Here is a 22,054-nt window from a genome sequence, read left to right as displayed (position 1 = left end):
AGGGATGACAATACCCCATACCAAAAGAATTCCATTATCTGGTCCATAATCTCTTCTAGTATATATTCCCAAAATGCCGTTTTGAAAACAATGAACCATTAAGTATTTTTCCTCTGGGCCTTGAGATATTCCAAGTACAAAAGAGAAATACTGTTTAAACATCTTCTTTATAGTTGTGTTGACATTTCTTCTCAGGATCGACATAATTTTCTATCTTCTTATCCACAGAGTGTAAAACTTTCTGGTGTCCACCATTCAGTCGGCATTGATCTGGGGGGTATTACCTTTAAAAATGTTTCGGATACTCGGTGAAGTTTCCTCTCCCTTTCTACACACTCTCTGACCGCCCCCTAATGTTTCCATGTGACTCATTCCGTGCTTCCTGTCCCCTACAGAAACTCAAACCAAATTCACAGCAAAGCCTTGATTTTTTCAGCAATTCCAACAAACAACAATAACTAAAACTTGGTGGCCTGGTAATTGTTTAAGATTATGAGTTTTAATTCATGAACATATAATACTAGCACTCCCAACCACACCTTCTTCAGTCTAATAGTTACACCAGTACTGATATTGTTTTTAATATCTGGTGGCTGGAGGAGCCATAGGGGATGGGGGGGGGGGGGTCACTGTATCAGGACAACAAACCATAAATTCATTATTAAATTTAAGGTGTTGCAAATAACAATTGCATGCATTAAGAACATAATTACAAAAAAATAAATGACTTTGAAAATATTTGAATATAATGAAAAAGATGGAAATTAAATACAATAAAAGTCACTCCTGACTCCTTATAAGTGATATATCTTCATAGCGAAATCAAATATACACAAAAAATTACTACCGTAGATGCATTTGTCTGGGTTTTTTTTTCCAAGAACAGAGTACCAAAATGACTCTTAACTTTTGACTTTCTGAATATGCCAGAGGTTTCTTTTACTGCAATCTGCATAGTTGTCAAAAAATCATGAATATTTTCCTTGTAGAGATGATCCCCATAAAATTTAATGCTAAGTTAAAGAGATTATAATTCTTTTGACAAAGTGCTTTTTCTAGCTTTCAGTGTCAAGAGACAAAAAAATTTGGCATTCAAATAAAATGTAATACTTTAATTACTTCCAAGTTTTCTCATCTTTCATTATACAAAACATCTAGTGCAACTTTCAACTTAAAAAATAGCCACAGTGTATGAACATTAACAATGTGATATTTCAATTAAATTCAATAAAAAAAATTGACATGATTGTCTTGGTATCTAATTATTCTAAAGCATTGAAGTTTTTCAGTCAGTACCAAGTGTTCCAATCATGCAGATGCTGACCTCACTCACAGGGTCTCGATCCTAGATGCTTGGTTTATATAATACATGTAATTCTATTGTGACCAAATCTAAGAATTCAAGTTCCTTTACATATTTTTGGATTTTGTTTTCTCCTGGCATTTTTGTGAAGCTATAACACAGTTTAAGTGTTTTTGAGTCCTCACTTGAGTTGTTGGTAATCTATGGGTCCGAGATGATTGCTCTCTCATGCTGTGGACATACCCAGGGTGTTGTAAGGTTGGAAGTGTCATTGAAGGGTTGTACAAACGTGTTAAGGAGCGCACCAAGAGTGGACAACCACTGGTAGTAAATCAAAGGCATAAGCATGAGTGGAGCTCCACAGCATGCATAGAATATTGTATAGAACCCTTCACATCTTGAAGTGCGAGTATCAGCCAGATAGGGCTCAGGCGAGTTTCTCATGTGCATCAAGCCATGCAAAGCAAATAAAGGCCTGAACTGATAGGCCAGGAGACAGGTAATTTGAAAGAGCTGGGATTTCAGAAGCAGTACAAGAATAAACTCACAACAGAGAAAGGGAATTTGTCAAAGGTTGTAAAGGGGAGGCGGGCTCCATCATAAGTGATATGTCAGTCAATCAGGTAAAAGCCCCACATCATAGTCTGCTTCTATTGCTGAACATAATGGGTTTGGATGAGTTGTTGACTTCATCAGGAGGACACCTCATTGTAAATATGAGGATGGGATTTACTTAGATAACTGAATGAAATTGTATTATAAATTTCATATACATGAAGTACAATTTAGAAAAAGTCTTTGAGTCACTTAATATATCTACTAAGAGAAGTTAATTTGTGATGGTATAATGGTTTGCAATGCCCTTAAATTAGTACATAATCAGTCTCTCAATACATAAACTTACTAATAATTAGGTTAATAAGTTTAGTGAAAGTGTTTTCCAGTACATCAACTAGTGATTGTGAAGATAAATTCACTACTCATTGTACTACATGTATAAGACTGTATAGTTTCCGCAATTTACAGTTCAGTGTGTTAACCAGAAATTTACCCCATGCAAAGATAATGCACTATAGCAATAGTTACTGAAATCAAGCAACTTGAATACCAACTGTCAAAAATCATTCAAAAGTTTTTATTTTCCACGTGTATAATTTATGAAAGAAAGTACAGAACATTTAACAGATATAAAGGCCATTGGATATGTTTCCTGAATTGTATTCAATGTGAAACTGCTGAGTTAATACCCAAATTTTTGGACAAATTGATGACACCTTTACAATTAAACACTGTGATCAGTGACTAGCTCCGATTTCAGAAAAAGATGCTGTTTTCACCCAATAATACCACTGATCAAAACTATACTCTCCATAGGGCAGAGTGAATCCCTTTTTATTGTCATTTTCAGCTTTCATACAAAGCATTGGGGATCAAAATCTCTTGAAAGCCTGTTATTTGATGACTTTGAAAAGCATTCATTTAAACAGATTTAATGTATGCGGAAATTTTGCTGCTCCTTCCGTCATAAATCACATTAAAAAACGACAACAGAATCACATCGACACAGTCCAGGTCCAACTTTAATTGCTGTATTCTCTGCCTCTGGTTTCAGCCAAATGTATCATATTAAACAAATGTGCTATAAAAACACATTATAAAATACTAAGTAGATGAAAGCCTTGAGTTCCTTAACAGTATTTTTACACAAATTAAATCTTTTGATGGTCTTCTGAGGAGACCCGAGAATGATCAAGCAAATTTCATTCAGAGACCAAAATACCTTCCCCAATGGGTCTTCTCTAGAAACTGCCCATAAAAAGTATAAAATTTTAAACTGCAAACTAATAATTGGATTAGCGTGTCATGATAATCATCAGAGGTGTTCTTATGACTTTGTTAAATGAAAGAAATTGAAAATTTGCTTCGTCAACAGCCAATAGCTCCAATTAAAAGACCTCTGTTGCTTCATAAACTTGAAAGTTTTAAAGACTCCATGTCCTTCAATAGATTCTTGACTCAGAAAAGTTTATAAGCCAGCCACCTTGACATCCGTTTTTTGTCAATTTAAGTCAACGTAAATTAAAGAGACAGAAATAAACCTCCATTTTCAAGCATAAAATTCCACAGAACCAACACATTGTATTGTGCAATACCGTAAAGGACAGCTGGACCCAAAATGTTTATTATTATAAGTCAAAGTATCAAAATTTCGACAAATGAAACTATAATGTTATGCAGTTGACTATATTTAGTGTTTATTAGTATATATTTATACAATATCATACTTTTTAAAATACACAATGAATTTGATGAAGTTGATTATCAATTCTATCACGGAATTAATTCATCTTTTACTGTACTAGTTTTCTTGTGTCTATCATCCCGATCATATTATTATGTTTGCCCTATCAGATTGAAATCCAAAACTTTTCAATTGATATCTGAGTACCTTACTATAATACTGACAAAATTCACAGAATATATAATAATTTTCCATGAAATTTAGATAAACGAGTTCATCTGAACTTATTGTAAATATAGAAGACATATAGAGTAGACATTGTTCCCTTGCCTTATCTAATCTTGCACAGTGACAGTAGAAAGACTGTCAAAATAAAAAAAAGAAATTCTTTAACTTGGCACATCTGCCAAAAAATTCTTCCTTCTGCTTCACAAACAAATTTTAAAAAAGAGTACCGCTATAAGATACAAAATATTCCATTCACGTCCTTCTATAGTACTTGTTATGGACTTCTGAAATTTCAAGGGTTAATAGGACGGCCTATAGATTTGACAAATTCTAATATCATCTATGGACACATCAATAAAAGGCCCTTTTTCAGCAAGAGATTGCTTTGCACTAGAACAATAAGTGATTGATAGAGTCGAGGAAGACATTCCACGTATTTATGGAGATCTCCGTGCTCTGTTTACCCTGTCTGATAAAGTTCTTGTGCCGATTGCTGGGTACACAAAGCAAAATGTGCCCCTCCACGATAGGTCTAATTCCTCCCGGATACCTTGGGCTGTGCGTGTGCACAGCAGATAGGTATCTGTAACATCATTTTCTAATCTTCTAGATTAGGAGAACAATAAATAAACAAACTTGTGTATGATTAAACAAAAATCAAAGATTACGTCGAAGAATAAACTTAATCAACACACAGAGATTAGCTCCCGAGGAAATGAACGGCCATCAGCAATCTGCTGTCGAATGACTATATACATTGTATTCTGATTCATTTGTAGCTTATAATAATCATGTTGGTTACATTGTGGAGATTAATTTTTTGTTAGCTTTTTAAAAAATGTGACTAATTCATTGGGTGATCAATCACAAGTTAAAAGTCAACTGGCGAGGAATATGTCAACAAAATAAGTCACCACGAATTCTCCGACCATTTCTGCTGAAATTCCTCCATACTTTACACCTTGGAGAAGCCCACCTAGTTCAAATAGACTGACCAAAGCATCCATTGAAAGGTGTTGTATGTTTTATACATTAGATAAAAGTGCCAAATACCTCCAAAACATTCCTGGTTCACCCTCATTCATGAGGATCAGATCCTCTAGATGGTCGTAATTCTGTAGTTTACATGTTAATTAATTTGCTCGTTCGTGCCCCATAGATACAAGTTTATGTAGGCAAAATAAAAAAGTCACATTTCAACAAGTATTTAACTTTGAAAAGGTATACCATTCTCTTCCTTGACTACACATTTCCCTAATGAAACATCTGGCCACTTTCTAATTAATTAAATACCCAAATATTTTCCATAGATTGAAAAGGGTGGCTATTAGATATCGACAAGTAAGGCTACTACCTGGGTGTCAATAGGTGGGATGGGAGAACAAGTACATTATTATTAGTTATCTCTTGAGTCAGCTAGCAAACAACGACTCAAAACTTTTTTGTGCATACCTGTGAAATAACTTCGTCTCTAACAAACTTTTGAGCAAAATCAAAATCTCTTCAACTTTTCTTTAGAGTTGGTAGATGAAGAGGAGGGTGAGGATTTGGAATTAAGTATGTGGAGAGAGACCCCCTGAGAGATTTCATGGGAATTTACACATTACATACCATTATGAATTATAATAAAGTTCAATGTTTAATATCCTTTTTAAAACATAAAAGCCCTTTTTACCTTTATATATCTACTTGCATAATTTAAGTCTAATTTTTTTTTTCAATTTAGATGTTCTTAATTACAAATATGACATACATACGCTTTTGATTTGCGATGAACATATCACTGTTTTATTTTCATATTTGTACCGGTAATATATATTCATTTAGAGGGGAAATACCTTTCCTCTAAATATTATATAAACAGTACAAACCATTAAAATAAGCAAGCTGTAAGTAAATATTAATATCTCAAAAGGATATTGATTTTAGTATCAGTAATTATACTTTCCGTATTCAGTTCTCTACATAAGTACCATTGTTTAATTTTTTTTAAAAAACCCATGGGAAATTTGAAGAAAAGAAAGGTTTTAAGTATCAAATCTACACTACAGTAAAATAAGTACTTTTTTCTGAATACCCTTTTTTCTTATGCATAAAAAATATAATGCCAGGTTATACAGAGGAATACACATACACTGTATGTGTCAATGTTACAAGTTCTGAGGCACCTTCAACCATGGGACTCTTTTATTTGTGACCACTGGAGACAATTTAACGTGCTACTGACACAGTTATTAATAGCCTTACCTGTGAATGCAGTGACTAATTTACGATCAAATTGTGTGTACACTATTGTCTAAGCTTTAAAAAAAATCATTAACGGTATGAAAGATCATAATCATGTTTGATAACACCCCCCACAGAAACAGACACAATTTTAGACCAATCTCTCCATGCACACCTGAATAACAATATTAATAATTTGCACCTGTAATAAATAATATTTTATACTGACCTGACGTTTGCCTCCTCCCTGACGAGGGGGGCCCGGGGGTCGGGTCTCCGCTCGCTTCATTCAATCCGATTTCATTGATTTGAAGACATTCGGAATAAGGCATAAACATGACAAATAGAAGCAATTCGAGATAAAAATTCCTCCTTTTTACATGGCGATTACCAATACAATCGTGTAAATGTCTTTTACACAGGTAAATACCTGTCCGCCATTTTGTCAAATAAAACTCATCTTATATTTTTTAAACACTCCACAATTCACTGCCTTTTTAGACGTATTTCCAGAGAAATTGATCTAGGAACACAGAGAACAGACGGATATTAAATTTTCCAAACGAATCAAGCAGAAGGAAAGCGAAAACAATACACTACTTGGCGAGGTAACACATGTAGTGTGACACCGCAACGCTTTATCGCACCTTGTTTATGTATTGTACAGGTAGCAAACTGTCACGGGCGACAACTCTTGACGTTCGCAGAAAATCTCTCTCTCTCTCTCTCTCTCTCTCTCTCTCTCTCTCTCTCTCTCTCTCTCTCTCTCACATACATGTATGCATGCGACGATGTTTATTTGTAAGAAATATCATATATTGTGTCGATCACTATACGCTCTGTGTACCAATGAATAGAATGAAAAAAAATATTGCTCTCTCTCTCTCCCCTCTCTCTCTCTCTCTCATATAGATTTTTTTCTCACGACATTACTTTATATATATATTTTTAATATTAATTATACTTTGCAAAAACTTCAAAAATGGAAACTTCACTCTAAAATATAAAACTTTCTACAAAAAGAAACGAATAATTTTATATAATGAAACTGCAATTAACTGATTTGTTTATTAATGATCAAAATTTAAGAAAATAAATGTTGTTTAACTAGAATGAAAGCCTTGCTTCATTAAATACCGGGATATATATATATATATATATATATATATATATATATATATATATATATATATATATATATATATATATATATATATATATATATATATATATATATATATATATTTTTTAGATATTACTTTTCAATTATTTGTTCGGTGACCAGTTGGAAATTTAAATCTAATCTTATTAAAAAGTATGTAAACTAATATAATATCTACATTTAGATTGAAAATATTTCACATGTAAAGGAAAGGCGGTCATCAAAATCTGCAAAAACTGGGATGTGGTGGGGTGTGTGTGTGGGGGGGGGGGGGAGGGGTGTTAAAAGCGTTTTAAATCTGAAATCGTTTTTTTACCTCACCCTCCTTTCAATTTGCCTACTCCAAAAACTTTAACACATTTCGTCTCCTAATAATCTTTCAAATTCTTTTATGAAGTTCACAAGTGGATTTAAAGGGGTCTGCATGTGGACCCCATTCCTTCGAAATTTCCAGAGTTAGATTTTACATTTTAGAATTGATTAGAATATAAAAAAAACTCCCCATTACGACGCATCTGAGAGGTTGTTTTTATATGTGACTGTTTTCCTTTGTTGAAATAAATATACGCGAGAGAAACTTAGTCAAAGCGAGACAACCTTTAAACTTTTCTCTTGTTGGAATAATGTGACCAACGATTGGCATAGATGAAAAAATAATTCAAACATGTTATCATTTCATGATTATTTGACAAGCCAGTGCTTAAAATTATACCAATTATCTTCCAGTGTTAACCAATTTTTTTTCAAAGCTTGTCTTCAAAATACTGGTATTCTCTAGCTTCATTTCCATTACTTGAGTTTCATACATGTCAAGTTTTTAGCAACCATTTATCCACCCCGACCGAAAAAATATTAAAACAAAACACAAAAAATTACATTATGCTGGGTTAAAAAATTCCATACAAAGGATTTCTTTGATAATGTATAAACGTCCAAAGGTTATAGAAGTTAAAAAACCGAGATTCTTTTTGGATACATGGAGTGAAAATCTGCCAGTTAAAATTTCTAAAAGGCGTGTGGGACTTAATTCTTAGATTTTTAATTAAGATCATTTTGATTTATGAAATGAGATTTTCGGGTATAGTCTTAAACACAGTGGTAAAATATTATTGATTTGGGCAAAATCATGAACGGTATAAGCTTGTAATAATTTTGAAAGAAGCATAGGCTAAAAAATTAGGCTTTAACATTTTTTCTCGAAATAATTGTTATGTACATTCATAGTGTAATACAATGTATACATTTCCCTTACTGTTAAGACCACTGTTTATTATATATGAAATAAAATGTAATCAATCTGATTTAAATCAGATCCTCGAACCGCTCCTTTTTCATGCGTATCAGATTGAAAATGCAGTATACATGTATTCATGCAACATGCATATGCAGATTAATATTGCATGCACATGTCTCCAAAAATGAAGCATTCTTTAAATTCACCCTCTATAAAATTATTTATGAGGTCGCTCTCCGGAGTTGAGGAATTTGTCGATATCAATTTTACCTCGACTCAGGGGTTCTTGTTGGAAGGACCGTGCAATAATCCCCCACCCCATACCTTTTCCGTCATGCAATTTGTAATTTTTTTCTCTAACTTCTCATCTCTAAATCCTCACACTTTATACATATACATTTCATGTTTGTATACATCTCATACTCACACACGTTTATGTTTATCAAAAATTAAAATAATTGTACAATCTTGATAAGAGTTGTCTCTCTTCCGGACGAAAACACGTGGGTTATTCACAGATATGATAATCGTACTTTTCCTTCTGGAACAAAGCACGTAAGTGTTCAGTATACATTTTATACCAGACAAGATATAATTTTTGAATTTGATAAGTTATTTGTATAAGGATAATATAAAACCCGGACATTTTTAGAGATTTGCGTGTTTCAAACTTCCGCCTGATTTCGAACTCTAGTAGATGAGGAAGTTTGATGCATGTGCAGATCCAGAAAGGTTTTCCTGCGGGTTACAAGGAATATTCAGTTTTCCAAGGGGAGAGGAGGGGGCCTGATGCATATTTTTGGTAGATTTACGGACACCCGACCCTCTGTAGATTTGTGCATGTTATACGTACAAAACATGGCGAAAACGAAAGTAGCTTCCTTTTAAATTCCGTACGGTGAACATAACAGAAGACTTTTCTTGTATGCGATAAACCTAGATGAAAAAAAAAACCCCACAATAATACGGTTTCTGGGTGTTCTGCAATGTGTTATATTTTTCTTAGAAGCTAAACTGATAAAGTACAGACCCAAGATTGTCAAAGCTAGGCATTCATTTGATTAGAATTCCACAAAAATACTACGAATGAAAAGGTGACAAATGAAAACGGTTCTTGAAAAATTTACCACATATATATATTGATGTTTGGTTTAAGGTTGTGAAAATATAAAAATCACAACTTATTTTGTATTCGTAGCTGTACCACGAAAGCCTGTTAATGCCAGAAAAGATATATAACTGAAACAAATGTCTATATAAGAAAAACTTTTTGTTTATAATATAAAAACACATACATATATACAAGATAAACTCGAGTATATAAAAATAATTAAGCAGCTCTATATATAAAGGAACTAACAATATAGACAAAGAATTGTGTGTATGTATAAAGCTAGGTCGTGTTTATATAAACAGTACTGTGATATATAAAAGCAATAATGAATATATACAAAGAGAAAATTTTCCACCGAGTGACCTTCACTGAGTTCAGCCGAGCGACTGCAATATAAACCCTGCCTACGGAGGAGAGGGTCATGCAGCAATGTATGCTCCCGGTGATTAGAAAAAGTTTGAACGATCTTATGAATGTTACATTACATGATTCCGCAGGGATTTGGGAAAAATCAGTGGCGGATTTAAAGGGAGGGCGTCAGAGGATATCTGTATATGATATTTTCTGATATAACTCCATGTATACATATATGAGACACTATTTTAACTAAGTCATAGGGGGTATCATAGTTTAAAAATACTTATTATTCAGTCTAAGGTAAGATTTGTAAAACCGCTTTTGTACGATAGATTTGTAAAACCGCTTCGGTACGAGATCGAACAACACCCCATTGGAGGTTATCCCAGAGCGACCTTCCAAATAGCGTATCGTAGAGGAGCGGTTTTACAACTTCTTTAATTTTTTTCTTTACAACTTAAATTAATTTGAGTGTAAAATATTTATCATATAAAAGAAAGCATTCCTATCGTTTGCTTTAATCTAACACCTTCTTTAAAATGTCATGTTGTAAATTTTGAATTTACTGGGTGGGTGTAAATACAAAATTTACAACATGACAACTGTTGTCATGTTGTAAACAAAAAGACAAGTTTCCTCATGCTTTTTAAAAGAGAAATTTGCACTGACTATTCATTTTTTTGTGTTTTAGTTAGCTTAGTGATAAAATAAGGAGACGAAAATGAAAGTGTGAAAATTATTGCCGATCACAGACTTGGGTAAGAAAAGCTCACTTGGGCATTTAGTTTAGGTAAGCTAATAAGTTTCTAGCCTTAGTTCTATAAATACGAATTTAAAATTACGATTTGGTGACTCTTTTTTTTTTTGTTCTTTCGGTTTTATTTGTTTGACCTTTTTCTGGTAAATTGAAAAAGAACATAAAGCTCAATGAATATTTTATATCTTAGTGGCAGACATGAACGGAAAAGAAAGATGGAAAGTATACAAAGAAAGACCGGGTCTTTTCCATATATCTCTAACTGCATCACAAAACCCACCAGCTCAACAAATCAAACACCGAATCAAAGTGACAGAGAAACTCATCCGTGATTTTCCTGAAGGATTCACGAATAAAGCTGCACGGAACCTCCTCGGAGTTTTATATTTTTACGATGGACAATATTTCCAGGCTATCGAAACGTTTGAAAGTATTTTGGAACATCAGCCTGACTCTTTAACTGCTTTGGCTAATGTAGCGTTTGTCTATCAACGTCTGAAGCAAAATTCGAAAGCAACGAAATATCTAAGCGATCTTTCAGATGAACAAGACCAAGAGAAAAGTGGAATAAGTTTGGCAGATCAAGCATTTGCATTCATCTTTGATTGTTATATGGAAAAAGATGTGATAGAAAGAAACAAATTACCCAAAGAACTTTTAGTCCAAAGTCTGGCGATGCTCAAAAAATGTCACGATCTGCAAACTATCATGGAAATTAAGTTTTGGTTGGGCCAGACATACTACCGCCTTTCTACACAATGTTACAGACGTAAGGGTATGGAAGAAGTGGAAAAAGAATATGTTTTAAAAGGCTTTAATGAGTTAGTAGAAATTATAAATATGACTGACAAGATAGAATTATGCGTTTGTAATGGAATCGTTTCCACTACGTGGAGTTTTCTTGGCTTGTTACTCTCGCGAAAAGAGAAGATAGATGATAAAATAAAGAACCGCATAGAAGAACTTGATTTATTGCAATACCTTGATAACCCTGAATCATGTTTCAAAAAAGGATTGGAGCAAGCGAAAGTCTCCACCTCGGATGGTTCCAATTTATCTGGCCCTCCTACTGAATTATTAATCCGATACGCACTGTTTCTAAAGAATGAAGGTCGGTTAACAGACGCTCTTGAAAAACTCAACGAAGCATTGGAGATTGACAATTCACAAGGAAACTGGTTCGCCTTAACACTGAAAGCTGGAGTATTGAGACGACTGGAACGGATAGATGAGTCCATTGCAGACCGCAAATTGGCATGTTCTTGGAATGCAACTTCAATGGATCTTTCTGAACTAGCTAAGGCATATCAAGCTAAGTACGTGTTATGCGAAGACAAAAACAGTAAGATAGCACAAGAACACCTTTTGAACGCGTCTGACTGTTTTACCCGATCGGTTCTATCACTTGGACAAGAAAAAAGGCCAGAAATCCACCGCGCGCACGGTAGATTTCTACGCGAAATAGGAGAAATCAAAGAGGCCATAGAATGTTTTAAAAGGGCAATGGAGGTTGATACAGCAAACAAGGCTAAAACAAGCTTTTGTCAGTTGTTCGAAACGCTGCTTTTATATTACAGGGGAAGCCAAGATAGTGAGAGGAGGAAAATAATGCACGAAATGACATATTTTTATGACGTGACTTTGCGAAAACACGGAGAATTAACAAAAGAAACCGAACAATTCCTAACGAACTATGAAGAAGAAATGGCGACTCTGACGGCATACCTTAAACATAGTAGGTCCGATCCGCTTTTTAATGTCAATGGTAAAAGTGTGTCTGATATCATTACTTCAGTGGTAAAAGAAGATGCTATTAAAAAATGGCTCATTATAGTAGAAGAAAAGGAAACGTACTTTATAAACCAAGAAGAAACGAAACTTGCCGAAAAGAAAAATAATCTATGTTTGAAGTGTAGAAGTCCCGTGATCGAGCGACAACTCTCGGTTTTTCCCGACCCTCGTGAGAAACCCAGGAGTATGAAGTACCCGTATGACTTCTATGTGATATTCTCTCCGGCGGACAGAGATTGGGTGTGTCATATTCTATTAGAAACGTTGGAAGTGTCATATGGTTACAAAGGAGCAATTGCAGAAAGAGACATAAGACCGGGCTCAACTGATATTTACGAACGCGTAAAACTTATTCAGAATTGTTCCAAAATACTTGTGATTCTTGGCCAGGAATTTGAAGGAAATCTAGAGTGTGAATATGAGTTGGCCCATGCCCTGAAAAGGAAGCATGAAGACAACTTGGAAAATGTCCTGATTCCGATTCTTCGTAATGTGGACGGACTTCATCAGAGCTTAAGAACAATAACTTTCCTGGATGCGGTGGATGATTGTGATTGGAACAAGCTTATCAAAGCTATGGAGTCAATGCCATGATATACTGTAAACTCCTAATCAAATGCGAGGAACTAATTTTCGCTGTTGAAGATCAACAAAAAGTCTCATGTTTGTTATGTTTTACTACGACGAGCCTTGGATCAATGATCAAAGCAAGAAAACTTTTGATGGGATAATTATGTTATTCATTTGTTTGCTTTGATAACGTCGGTGTTTTAACGATCTGTTTCATATCTTAAAATTGTTAAATGCACCCTACCAGCAGTAATACAAACGATCCCGTTTTCTTCATTTGCGTCAGTCATTTTCAGAAGGTCTTAGTATTGTGAATGCATTACGAAAAGAACGACAGGAAATTCAATTTGGGTTAAATTTGAGAAAAAAGAAAGGCAGTATTGTTATCGATGAATTATCTACATTGATATTCTTACTATCAGCATTTGAGCCAAAGATATTTGTTGATGCAGCAGACTACAGTAATATATCATTTGAAATCAAGGTATCAGATAAAAAAATTAATAACGGTTAGTTGATGAAAATAGAGTCACATTACATACAAAAAATTGTTGTATAGATAGAATCTCATTTTTTGAATTTACAGCTACATTAAGTATTAAAATGCCTTGTCCAATCTTTCTAAAATGATTTCATTGATGGCATTGTTTTTACTTTTTAAGTTTACAGATGGTGCTTATTTGTTCAAGTTCACAGAACACGGTGCTTGAAAAAACCCGGTATTTGTTATCTTTATTTTTCGTATTATTTGTATTTTGTCCCAAAAGTTTTACATATAGTTTGAAATAAAATTTGCAAAGCATTCTTCTTTTTTTGTTAGATTAATTTCGATGTTTCTTTACATGAATTTCAATTGATATGCAAATACATCGAAATCAATGACGGGATATCTGAAGGGCCCACAATCTTTCTATTTTTAATTTTCTGACTGCATTTTTATTTCACAAAGCTTACCCTTAAAAGAAAGCCATCATCAAATTAAAATTGTAAAGGATGAAATTTTATCACCAAGATTAAAATATTTTGTAAGGAACAGCATCTTACGACAAAAGTTTAATCAAATAATTGTATGTCTTTATACACGTAAATCTCATTAGGCTCCATGGTTATAGTATAACCGGGAAACCAAACTTTTATACTTCTGAAAAGAGGTTTTTTACCCAAGTTTGATCAAGTCTTTGGAGCAATTTAAAGTGATTAATACCCCTTGTCTGTATTGTTGTGACTGTTTTATCATTAGTTGTTTACCCATATTTTTAGCTCACCTGAGCTGTAAGCTCAAGTGAGCTATTCTGATCACATTTTGTCTGTCGTCCGTCTGTCTGTCCGTCTGTCCGTAAACTTTTCACATTTTCAACATCTTCTCAAGAACTACTGGGCCAATTTCAACCAAACTTGGCACAAATGATCCTTAGGCAAAGGGGATTCAAAGTTGTGAAAATTAAGGGCCACACCCGTTTTCAAGGGGAGATAATTAGAAATTAATGAAAAATTTCGAGAAATTTTCAAAAATCTTTTTTCTCAAGAACCAGAAAACCAGGAAAGCTGAAACTTGTGTGGAAGCATCCTCAGGTAGTGTAGATTCAAAGTTGTGAAATTCATGACCCCAAGGGGTAGGGTGGGGCCACAATGGGGGTCGAAGTTTTACATAGGAATATATAGAGTAAATCTTTAAAAATCTTCTTCTCAGAAACTAATCAGCCAGGAAAGCTGAAACTTGTGTGGAAGCCTCCCCAGGTAGTGTAGATTCCAAGTTGTGAAATTCATGACTCCCAGGGGTAGGGTGGGGCCACAATGGGGGCTCGAAATTTTACAAAGGAATATATAGAGTAAATCTTTAAAAATCTTCTTCTCAGAAACTAATCAGCCAGGAAAGCTGAAACTTGTGTGGAAGCATTCCCAGGTAGTGTAGATTCCAAGTTGTGAAATTCATGACCCCAAGGGGTAGGATGGGGCCACAATGGGGGCTCGAAGTTTTACATAGGAATATATAGAGAAAATCTTTAAAAATCTTCTTCTCAGAAACTAATCAGCTAGTAAAGCTGAAACTTGTGTGGAAGCATCCTCAGGTAGTGTAGATTCCAAGTTGTGAAATTCACGACCGCTAGGGGTAGGGTGGGGCCACAATGGGGGGTCGAAGTTTTACATAAGAATATATAGAGTAAATCTTTAAAAATCTTCTTCTCAGAAACTAATCAGCCAGATGATTCTTTATAATTGTTAAGACTTTGGCGTTAGGACAATTCTTCGCCCTCACAAGAAGGTTCAGAGTTTAATGTAGCTTTATATCCCATATATAAACAATTGTTCAGGATCTTTTTGAGAACTGCAATACTCAACATGTGATATGACTATAAAATCATCCTGTTAGAAAAGGGACTAATGATTATAAACATAAGAATATCCAGGGGGGGGAAATGGATTTTGTTAATACAGGATCTACATGTATTATTGTACATTGTCCAGATTGTTTGTATTATGACTCCATTAAGCTGATTTTATCATACCTATTGTTCCTCAGGTGAGCGATGTGGCCCATGGGCCTCTTGTTATTTACATATTCACATGTCCACTCCTTGTTATATATGTCAACTTTTCCCTATATCCTCTTTCTTGTTTATTTGAAATATTTGCAAAATATTGATCATATTTGTCATAATTGTCCTGATTCTTAGAGAAGAAAAAAGTATGAATGAATGACTGACTAGTAATGAATGAATATTATGGTGTTTATTCATTGAGCTTAGATTTGGACCGAGACAGAAGGTATCTGCAAAAATTTTGTGTACGACATGTATAAACGTTCTTAAAGTTTTTAGTCATCCAGAGTAATTTTTTCCTCAATTGACCATTCTATTTAAAAGCGTATCGTAGAGAAAATATCTTGCAAGTCTAACTTCACTAAGAGTAAACCTTCACACTTGACCTTGTGATCTCAAACTCAAAAGAGGGTTCATCATTTCCTCATAGAAGCACCTGTATAATCATAAAGTTTAGAATATATGCAACATAATAAAGACAATGCCTTCCGATCGATTTACAGACCGACCAATGCATAATAAAAGTACACGTACAATGTATGTTCCCTATATACACTTGTAAAAGTCGGGGGGGGGGGGGGGGATTGTCAGGTACATGTACCAAGAAGGAAACTATTCATGCGACGTGACTTACTGATCTATATAGGTCGCTCTGATCTGTGGATCTTGTTCTAGTGGTACGAGTAGTTGGCCATACTGCATGTGGAATGCGACCGACATGTCCCACAAGGTTAATTAGAGAACTATCGGAATATGGGTCTTCAGGATACCAGAAGAGAAACATAGACTAAAAGTAAGTCAGAAAATCAGGATGTTATTCAAACATTATAAGTTTATTAGTAACATTTGTCGAAAACGAAAGTTGAATGTTTCTCTCGCGGAGCTGTTGGATGATTTTTTCCCCACTTTGTTGTCCGTGATAGATACAACTGGACCCTCAATTTTTAGTGTTAAAACATCTTTAAAACTTTATAACTACTACTTTTTAATCGAATTTCAATCCTGTTATCAGATGATAATACAACTCAGTGTTTGCCATTACGTAATTTTACGCCATTAACTATCACTCTATCAAAACATGTTAAAACCGGCACCGATACTTGTTTTAGTAACTTTAAACGTTGCATCCAATTGACCTGTAGTTAACTACTTTTATGTATTATTGATGCAGCTTAAACGTACCCGGTATATCATTATGTATTGAAAATATGAAGAGTGCAGTACCTGAGTAATTTTGTCAATGAAAAAACAATAGCAGATTCAATCAGAACTGTAAAGCGTTCATAAATTTGTTGTGCAAAATCTATTAAATAAAAAAGAAATGATTAAATGATGAAATATTTAATCAATTTAATATTGTTTTCACGCCATCTATAACTAGTATTTGGTCTAGCGATTCGTCAGAAATCTATAAATTAAGGGTTTTAAAGGGGCATGTTCACGATTTTGGTCAAATTTTATTTTTCTGTTTTTATTACTGACAATGCTCTAGAAATGCATTCCTATTGATCAAATGAAATTTGGGTGCCAGTCGATGAGTTTTAAGCAAGATACAGGGCTCACAATTCTTCGTCATGTAAACAAGGCTCGTGCCCTGTTTTTGTTTACATAGGTTCAATATACCAGTAAAAATTCTTTTTCAAGCTGATTTGTCTATTTTCTTATTTATTTTAACCATAAATAAACAGTTCCTAACGATTAACACATTCACCGTAGGTCTAAAACGGGAATTTCACTTCAACATTCAAAATGTAAACAAAAGCTTTGTTTACATAGTGAAGAATTGTAAGCTCTGTAACTCGCTTATAACACAACAAATGACACTAAAATTTTGGTTGCCTATTGAAAATGCCTTACTGAAGCATCATACACATTAAAATCGGAAAAATAATTTTTGACCAAGATCGTGACCATGCCCCTTTAAAAAACCACTGGAAAACGGTATTCATTGATTGAATGTTTATTTTCGCTCAAACCATATCAATGGCACATGAGGTACAAAAAACAAAAATATTTACTAATGTACAAATACAGGGTCAAGTTAGGAAGAGTACAGAGTTAAATAAATCGAGCTAATATTTTTTTTAACAAATATGGACAATTTTTTAAACGAATCAATGTCATTGGTATTCATAAGGTTCCTAAATTCATCAGTGTTAACATTTGTTGAATATTTTTCTTCAATTAATTTGTTGCGGAATAAAGATACCTGGCATTCCATAATATATAGCGGTATTCGTCACCCAAAGTGTTTTTTATAACATAACGAACAAATTCTATGACATCTTTCTGTTATTCCATCCGTTTCAATTGGTAATTCATGATTACAGGTTCTAAATTTTGTAAATACATTGTATGAATCTTAAATCATTTGGAAGTTTTTTACGATAAATTTCCTGTCCAAAGCTTTTCTTAAAGATTTTGTAATTCAAACATTTGGGTGCATTTTCTACATTCCTGAACCAAACTTGTAAAAACTGATTTATGAGCGTCTCTTTAACAATAGATTTTAGCCAGTTGATACTAGAATAACTTTGATTAATCCAGACATAGGAAAGACCACATGAGTTAAGAATATCTCTAACAATTTCAATTATGGGTGCATAAACGAACCCTCAGAAAAAAAACATTTATAAAAATAGCGATACATTATATGCGTAAGTTTACAATCATGTGCCAGTAAAAGTTTAGCCCAAGATTATCAAAGGATATCGTCCAGTTTTCTCATAAACCATACAGTTTGGGGTACTGGACTTAATATGGAGAACAAATTTCAATTTTTTTTAAATGAACTGTCTTTGATTAGAATATTAAAATACTCGACAGAAAAAGAGATAATAAGGCAACCACTTAAACTATGTCAAAATTAATGTAAAAATAGCATGTTAGCAAAGAAAACACAGTAAAATTCAGCTAGTGCCAGTAGTTATTTTATTATTTAATCACGAAAATAATGATCAGTTTTTCGGACCGTATATATTTGATAATCTTCTTAAACATATTCTTTTTTTTTATTAAAATATTTTATAGTGGCAGACATCGATAAAAAGGAAATTTGGGAGATATACAATGAGAGACCGGGTCTTTTCCAGATATCTCTAACTGCATCACAAAATCCACCAGCTCAACAAATCAAACATAGAATGATAGCGTCAGGAAAACTCATCCGTTGTTTTCCTGAAGGATTCACACATAGGGCCGCTCAGAACCTTCTCGGGGTTCTTTATTTTTACAACGGACAATTTTACCAGGCTGTCAAAACGTTTGAAAAAGCACTGCAACTTCAGCCCGATTCCTTAACTGCCATGGCTAATATTGCATTTGTCTATCAACGAATGAAACAAAACACAAAAGTAACCAAATATCGAGCTAGACTTGCAGAGGTGAAAGAAAATGACCAAGAGAGAAAAGGAATAGCTTTGGCGGAACAAGCATTTGCATTTCTGTTTGATTGCTATATGGAAAAGGATGCATTAGAGAGAAACAAACTGCCGAAAGAACTTTTTGTCCAAAGTCTGAAAATGCTAGAAAACTGTGAACACCATCAGACTATGATCACAGAAATTAAATATTGGTTAGGTCAAGTATATTTACGTCTTTTTTCAAGTTGCCACAGACGAAAAGATATGGAGGATATAGAAAGAGAATATTACATGAAAGGCGTTAAAGAGCTAGTCGAAATTACCAAAATAGATCATAGCAATGTAAAACTGTACATACGACGGGAAGTTATATCTACGTCATGGGCCTTCCTAGGGTTGTTTCTCATACGTAGAGGTTCAATACTAGACGAATCGGGGAATTATAAGAGGAAAACAATTGATCAAATGGATGAAAAAATAAAAGCCCTCTTGCAAGACTTGGAGTTGGTACAATACTTGGATGATCCCGAAAAGTGCTTTCAAATAGGACTAGAGCAGGCCAGTACTAGTGTTACTGACTCGGAGAAAAGCTGCGAACCACGTATAGCTACAGAATTATTAATTCGGTATGCAATATTCTTGAAAACAGAAGAAAGGTGGGAAGAAGCTCTTAAAAAGCTAAACGAAGCATTAGAGATAGACAATACTGAAGCTAATTGGTTTGCTTTAACAGTGAAAGCTGAGGTTTTGGACAATTTGGGGCGAATTGACGAAGCGATTGAAGATCGTAAACGAGCAATTTCCTGGAATACAACTTCAAGAGATATTTGTGATTTGGCTAAGGCATATCAAAAGAAATATATGTCATGTGAAGACAAGAACAGCGAGATAGCTGAAGAGTTCCTTCTGAATGCATCCGATTGCTTTACACGGGCGGTCCAATTACTTAAACAAGAAAAAAGACCAGAAATTCACTGTGCACAGGGGATATTCTTGCGAGAAATAGGAGAAATCAAAGAGGCTATAGAATGTTTTAAACGGGCAGTGGAGGTTGATACTGCTACCAAGTCAAGAATAAGCTTTCGTCACCTGTTTGAATCCCTTCTTTTATATTACAGGGAAAGTCGAGATAGTGAGAAGGGGAAAATAATGCATGAAATGGCATATTTCTACGACGTGACCTCGCGCAAACACGGAGAATTAACAAAAGAAACCGAAAAATTCCTGACGGACTATGAAGAAGAAATGGCCACTCTAACAGCGTACTTTCAACATTATAGACAACAGCCATCATTATACAGTAATGGAAAAACAATGTCTGATATCATTACGTCAGTGGTTAAAGAAGATGCTATTGAAAAATGGCGTGTTACGGTCGAGGAAAAGGAAAAGTATTTTAGAAGTCAAGAAGAAACGAAACTTGCCAAAAAGAAGAAAGAAGTTCTGTGTTCGAGGTGTAAAGGTCCCGTGATCGAGCGACAACTCTCGGTTTTTCCCGACCCTCGTGAGAAACCCCGAAGTCTGAAGTACCCGTATGACTTCTATGTGATATTTTCTCCGACGGACAGAGATTGGGTGTGTCATATTCTATTAGAAACGTTGGAAGTGTCATATGGCTACAAAGGAGCAATTGCAGAAAGAGACATAAGACCGGGCTCAACTGATATTTACCAACGTGTAAATCTTATTCAGAATTGTTCTAAAATTCTTGTGATTCTCAGCCAGAAGTTTGAAGGAAATCCCGAGTGTGATTATGAGTTGTCTCATGCCTTGAAAAGAAAGCATGAAGAAAATTTGGAAAATGTCCTGATTCCGATTCTTCGTAATGTGGACGGACTTCATCAGAGCTTACGAACAATAACTTTCCTGGATGCGGTGGATGATTGTGATTGGAACAAACTAATCAATGCACTCGAGTCAAAGCCATGATGTTTTCCAGGTTGAAAAACAAGTCCGAGGTAGACATTGTTTATCATATGAACGACTAGTTTTTTTTTCAGTGATCGGTAAACGAAACTACTGATGTTTATTGTTTATTTTGTTTTACTTATTTTTATGGTTTGGGGTCTAAGTTTAATTAAATGCTGTTTGAAAATAACATTCTGTATCATTTCTATGCTTGGAAAAGAATACATGTACTTTTGTTTTGGATTTCTGGGCCAGTGAACTTTGTCGGTAGAGCAAATCACTTTTTTTTTTAATAAAAGAAGGTTATTTTAGATTTTAAATCAAAGTACTCAGGTACTGACGGGAGTTGATTTTATCGATCATCATTTATTTTAAAATCAATTTATCTTGCATGGCAAATACTTCCTAGTTTGTATTTGAATTATACACTTTTTTATAATATGAATTTTTAAACTTTTCCGACAAGAATTTCGAGAAACCCAATATGAATCATGTTGTGTAATATTTAAAGATAAATTTCAAATATTAGTATGTATTAGTTATCGAAACATTTCTAAGAATTGCATGGATCCAAGCACTATTGATATCGAACTCTAGTCTCGTTTAACCTGTTAAGCTTGTCGCAGATTTAAGGAGACAGCCGAGCGTCTGGTTAAACGAGACTATATTAACTGTGGCGTAGGAATACATGAGACTACAAAAATATCTAAATTGTTCGTAGTATATACAATTTTACTATTTTCAAAGTGTTTATAGATAAGTTTCCTTGAAAAACAATGCTTCAGCATACATTACATCGAATTTTTTTCTATTATTTTCAAGAACTTAGTCTTGTCAGCGGTGATGATTTGTGCTTAGGTCCAAACACTGTTTCACTTTCAATTTACCAGAGTAACTGCACAGGAGAGTTGATTAAAATCAACTCCCAAAAATATCGTATTATTAATTGAATCTCACATGAATACACAGCTGTTTGGAGAACATGAATGCGTTGTCAAATCTTAATTAACTTTAAAGTTATTTCACTGATGGCATTTTTTTGTATTTATGTGAAATTTACATATGGTGCTTGTCAATACAAGTTCATTACTACTAGTGATTTAAAATACCGGTATGTTCTATATCAAATGTTTATTTTTATCATTCGTCTTGTGGTTATCATGTGCCAAAATACATGCGTATTTAGTTTGAAATAAAATTCATAAAGCATTTCTCGTTTTAGCTGATTATATGATAAATTGATCTCGATGTGACTGGGCA

At 34.2% G+C, this 22,054-nt stretch overlaps 3 protein-coding genes across 4 annotated transcripts in view; 2 read left to right on the top strand and 1 right to left on the bottom strand.

Annotated features, from left to right (window-relative positions):
• LOC105318956 (tetratricopeptide repeat protein 28) overlaps window positions 1-6,664 on the bottom strand; it is a 47,908-nt gene extending 41,244 nt beyond the window's left edge. The window contains exon 1 of the mRNA XM_011416289.4: window positions 6,229-6,664. Coding sequence (XP_011414591.3) covers window positions 6,229-6,288 — 60 coding nt within the window. The 5' untranslated portion in view covers window positions 6,289-6,664. The remainder of the gene's footprint in view (window positions 1-6,228) is intronic.
• Window positions 6,665-8,865: 2,201 nt separating this feature from the next.
• LOC105318957 (tetratricopeptide repeat protein 22) lies at window positions 8,866-13,786 on the top strand. 2 transcript variants are annotated; one of them, XM_020063599.3, is made up of 3 exons: window positions 8,866-8,950; window positions 10,558-10,624; window positions 10,814-13,786. In XM_020063599.3, the coding sequence occupies exon 3, from the start codon at window positions 10,822-10,824 to the stop codon at window positions 13,006-13,008; it is 2,187 nt and encodes a 728-aa protein (XP_019919158.3). In that variant the 5' UTR covers window positions 8,866-8,950; window positions 10,558-10,624; window positions 10,814-10,821; the 3' UTR covers window positions 13,009-13,786. The 2 variants fall into 2 exon arrangements, with proteins under 2 accessions (XP_019919158.3, XP_011414594.3); XM_011416292.4 differs by having other exon boundaries at window positions 10,558-10,656.
• Window positions 13,787-16,141: 2,355 nt separating this feature from the next.
• Window positions 16,142-21,083, top strand: LOC105318958 (tetratricopeptide repeat protein 22). The gene is made up of 2 exons (XM_011416293.4): window positions 16,142-16,317; window positions 18,555-21,083. Coding segments are annotated over exons 1-2 (2,262 nt in total). The 5' UTR covers window positions 16,142-16,316; the 3' UTR covers window positions 20,816-21,083.
• Window positions 21,084-22,054: the final 971 nt, after the last annotated feature.

The sequence above is a fragment of the Magallana gigas genome, chromosome 3 (assembly GCF_963853765.1).
Source record: "Magallana gigas chromosome 3, xbMagGiga1.1, whole genome shotgun sequence".
Taxonomy (NCBI): domain Eukaryota; kingdom Metazoa; phylum Mollusca; class Bivalvia; order Ostreida; family Ostreidae; genus Magallana; species Magallana gigas.
This window is presented reverse-complemented; position numbering and strand designations above follow the sequence as displayed.

What these genes read in the sequence shown, in the direction of transcription:
- LOC105318957 (XM_020063599.3), top strand. Translation starts at nt 10,822, where the DNA reads ATGAACGGAAAAGAAAGATGGAAAGTATACAAAGAAAGACCGGGTCTT.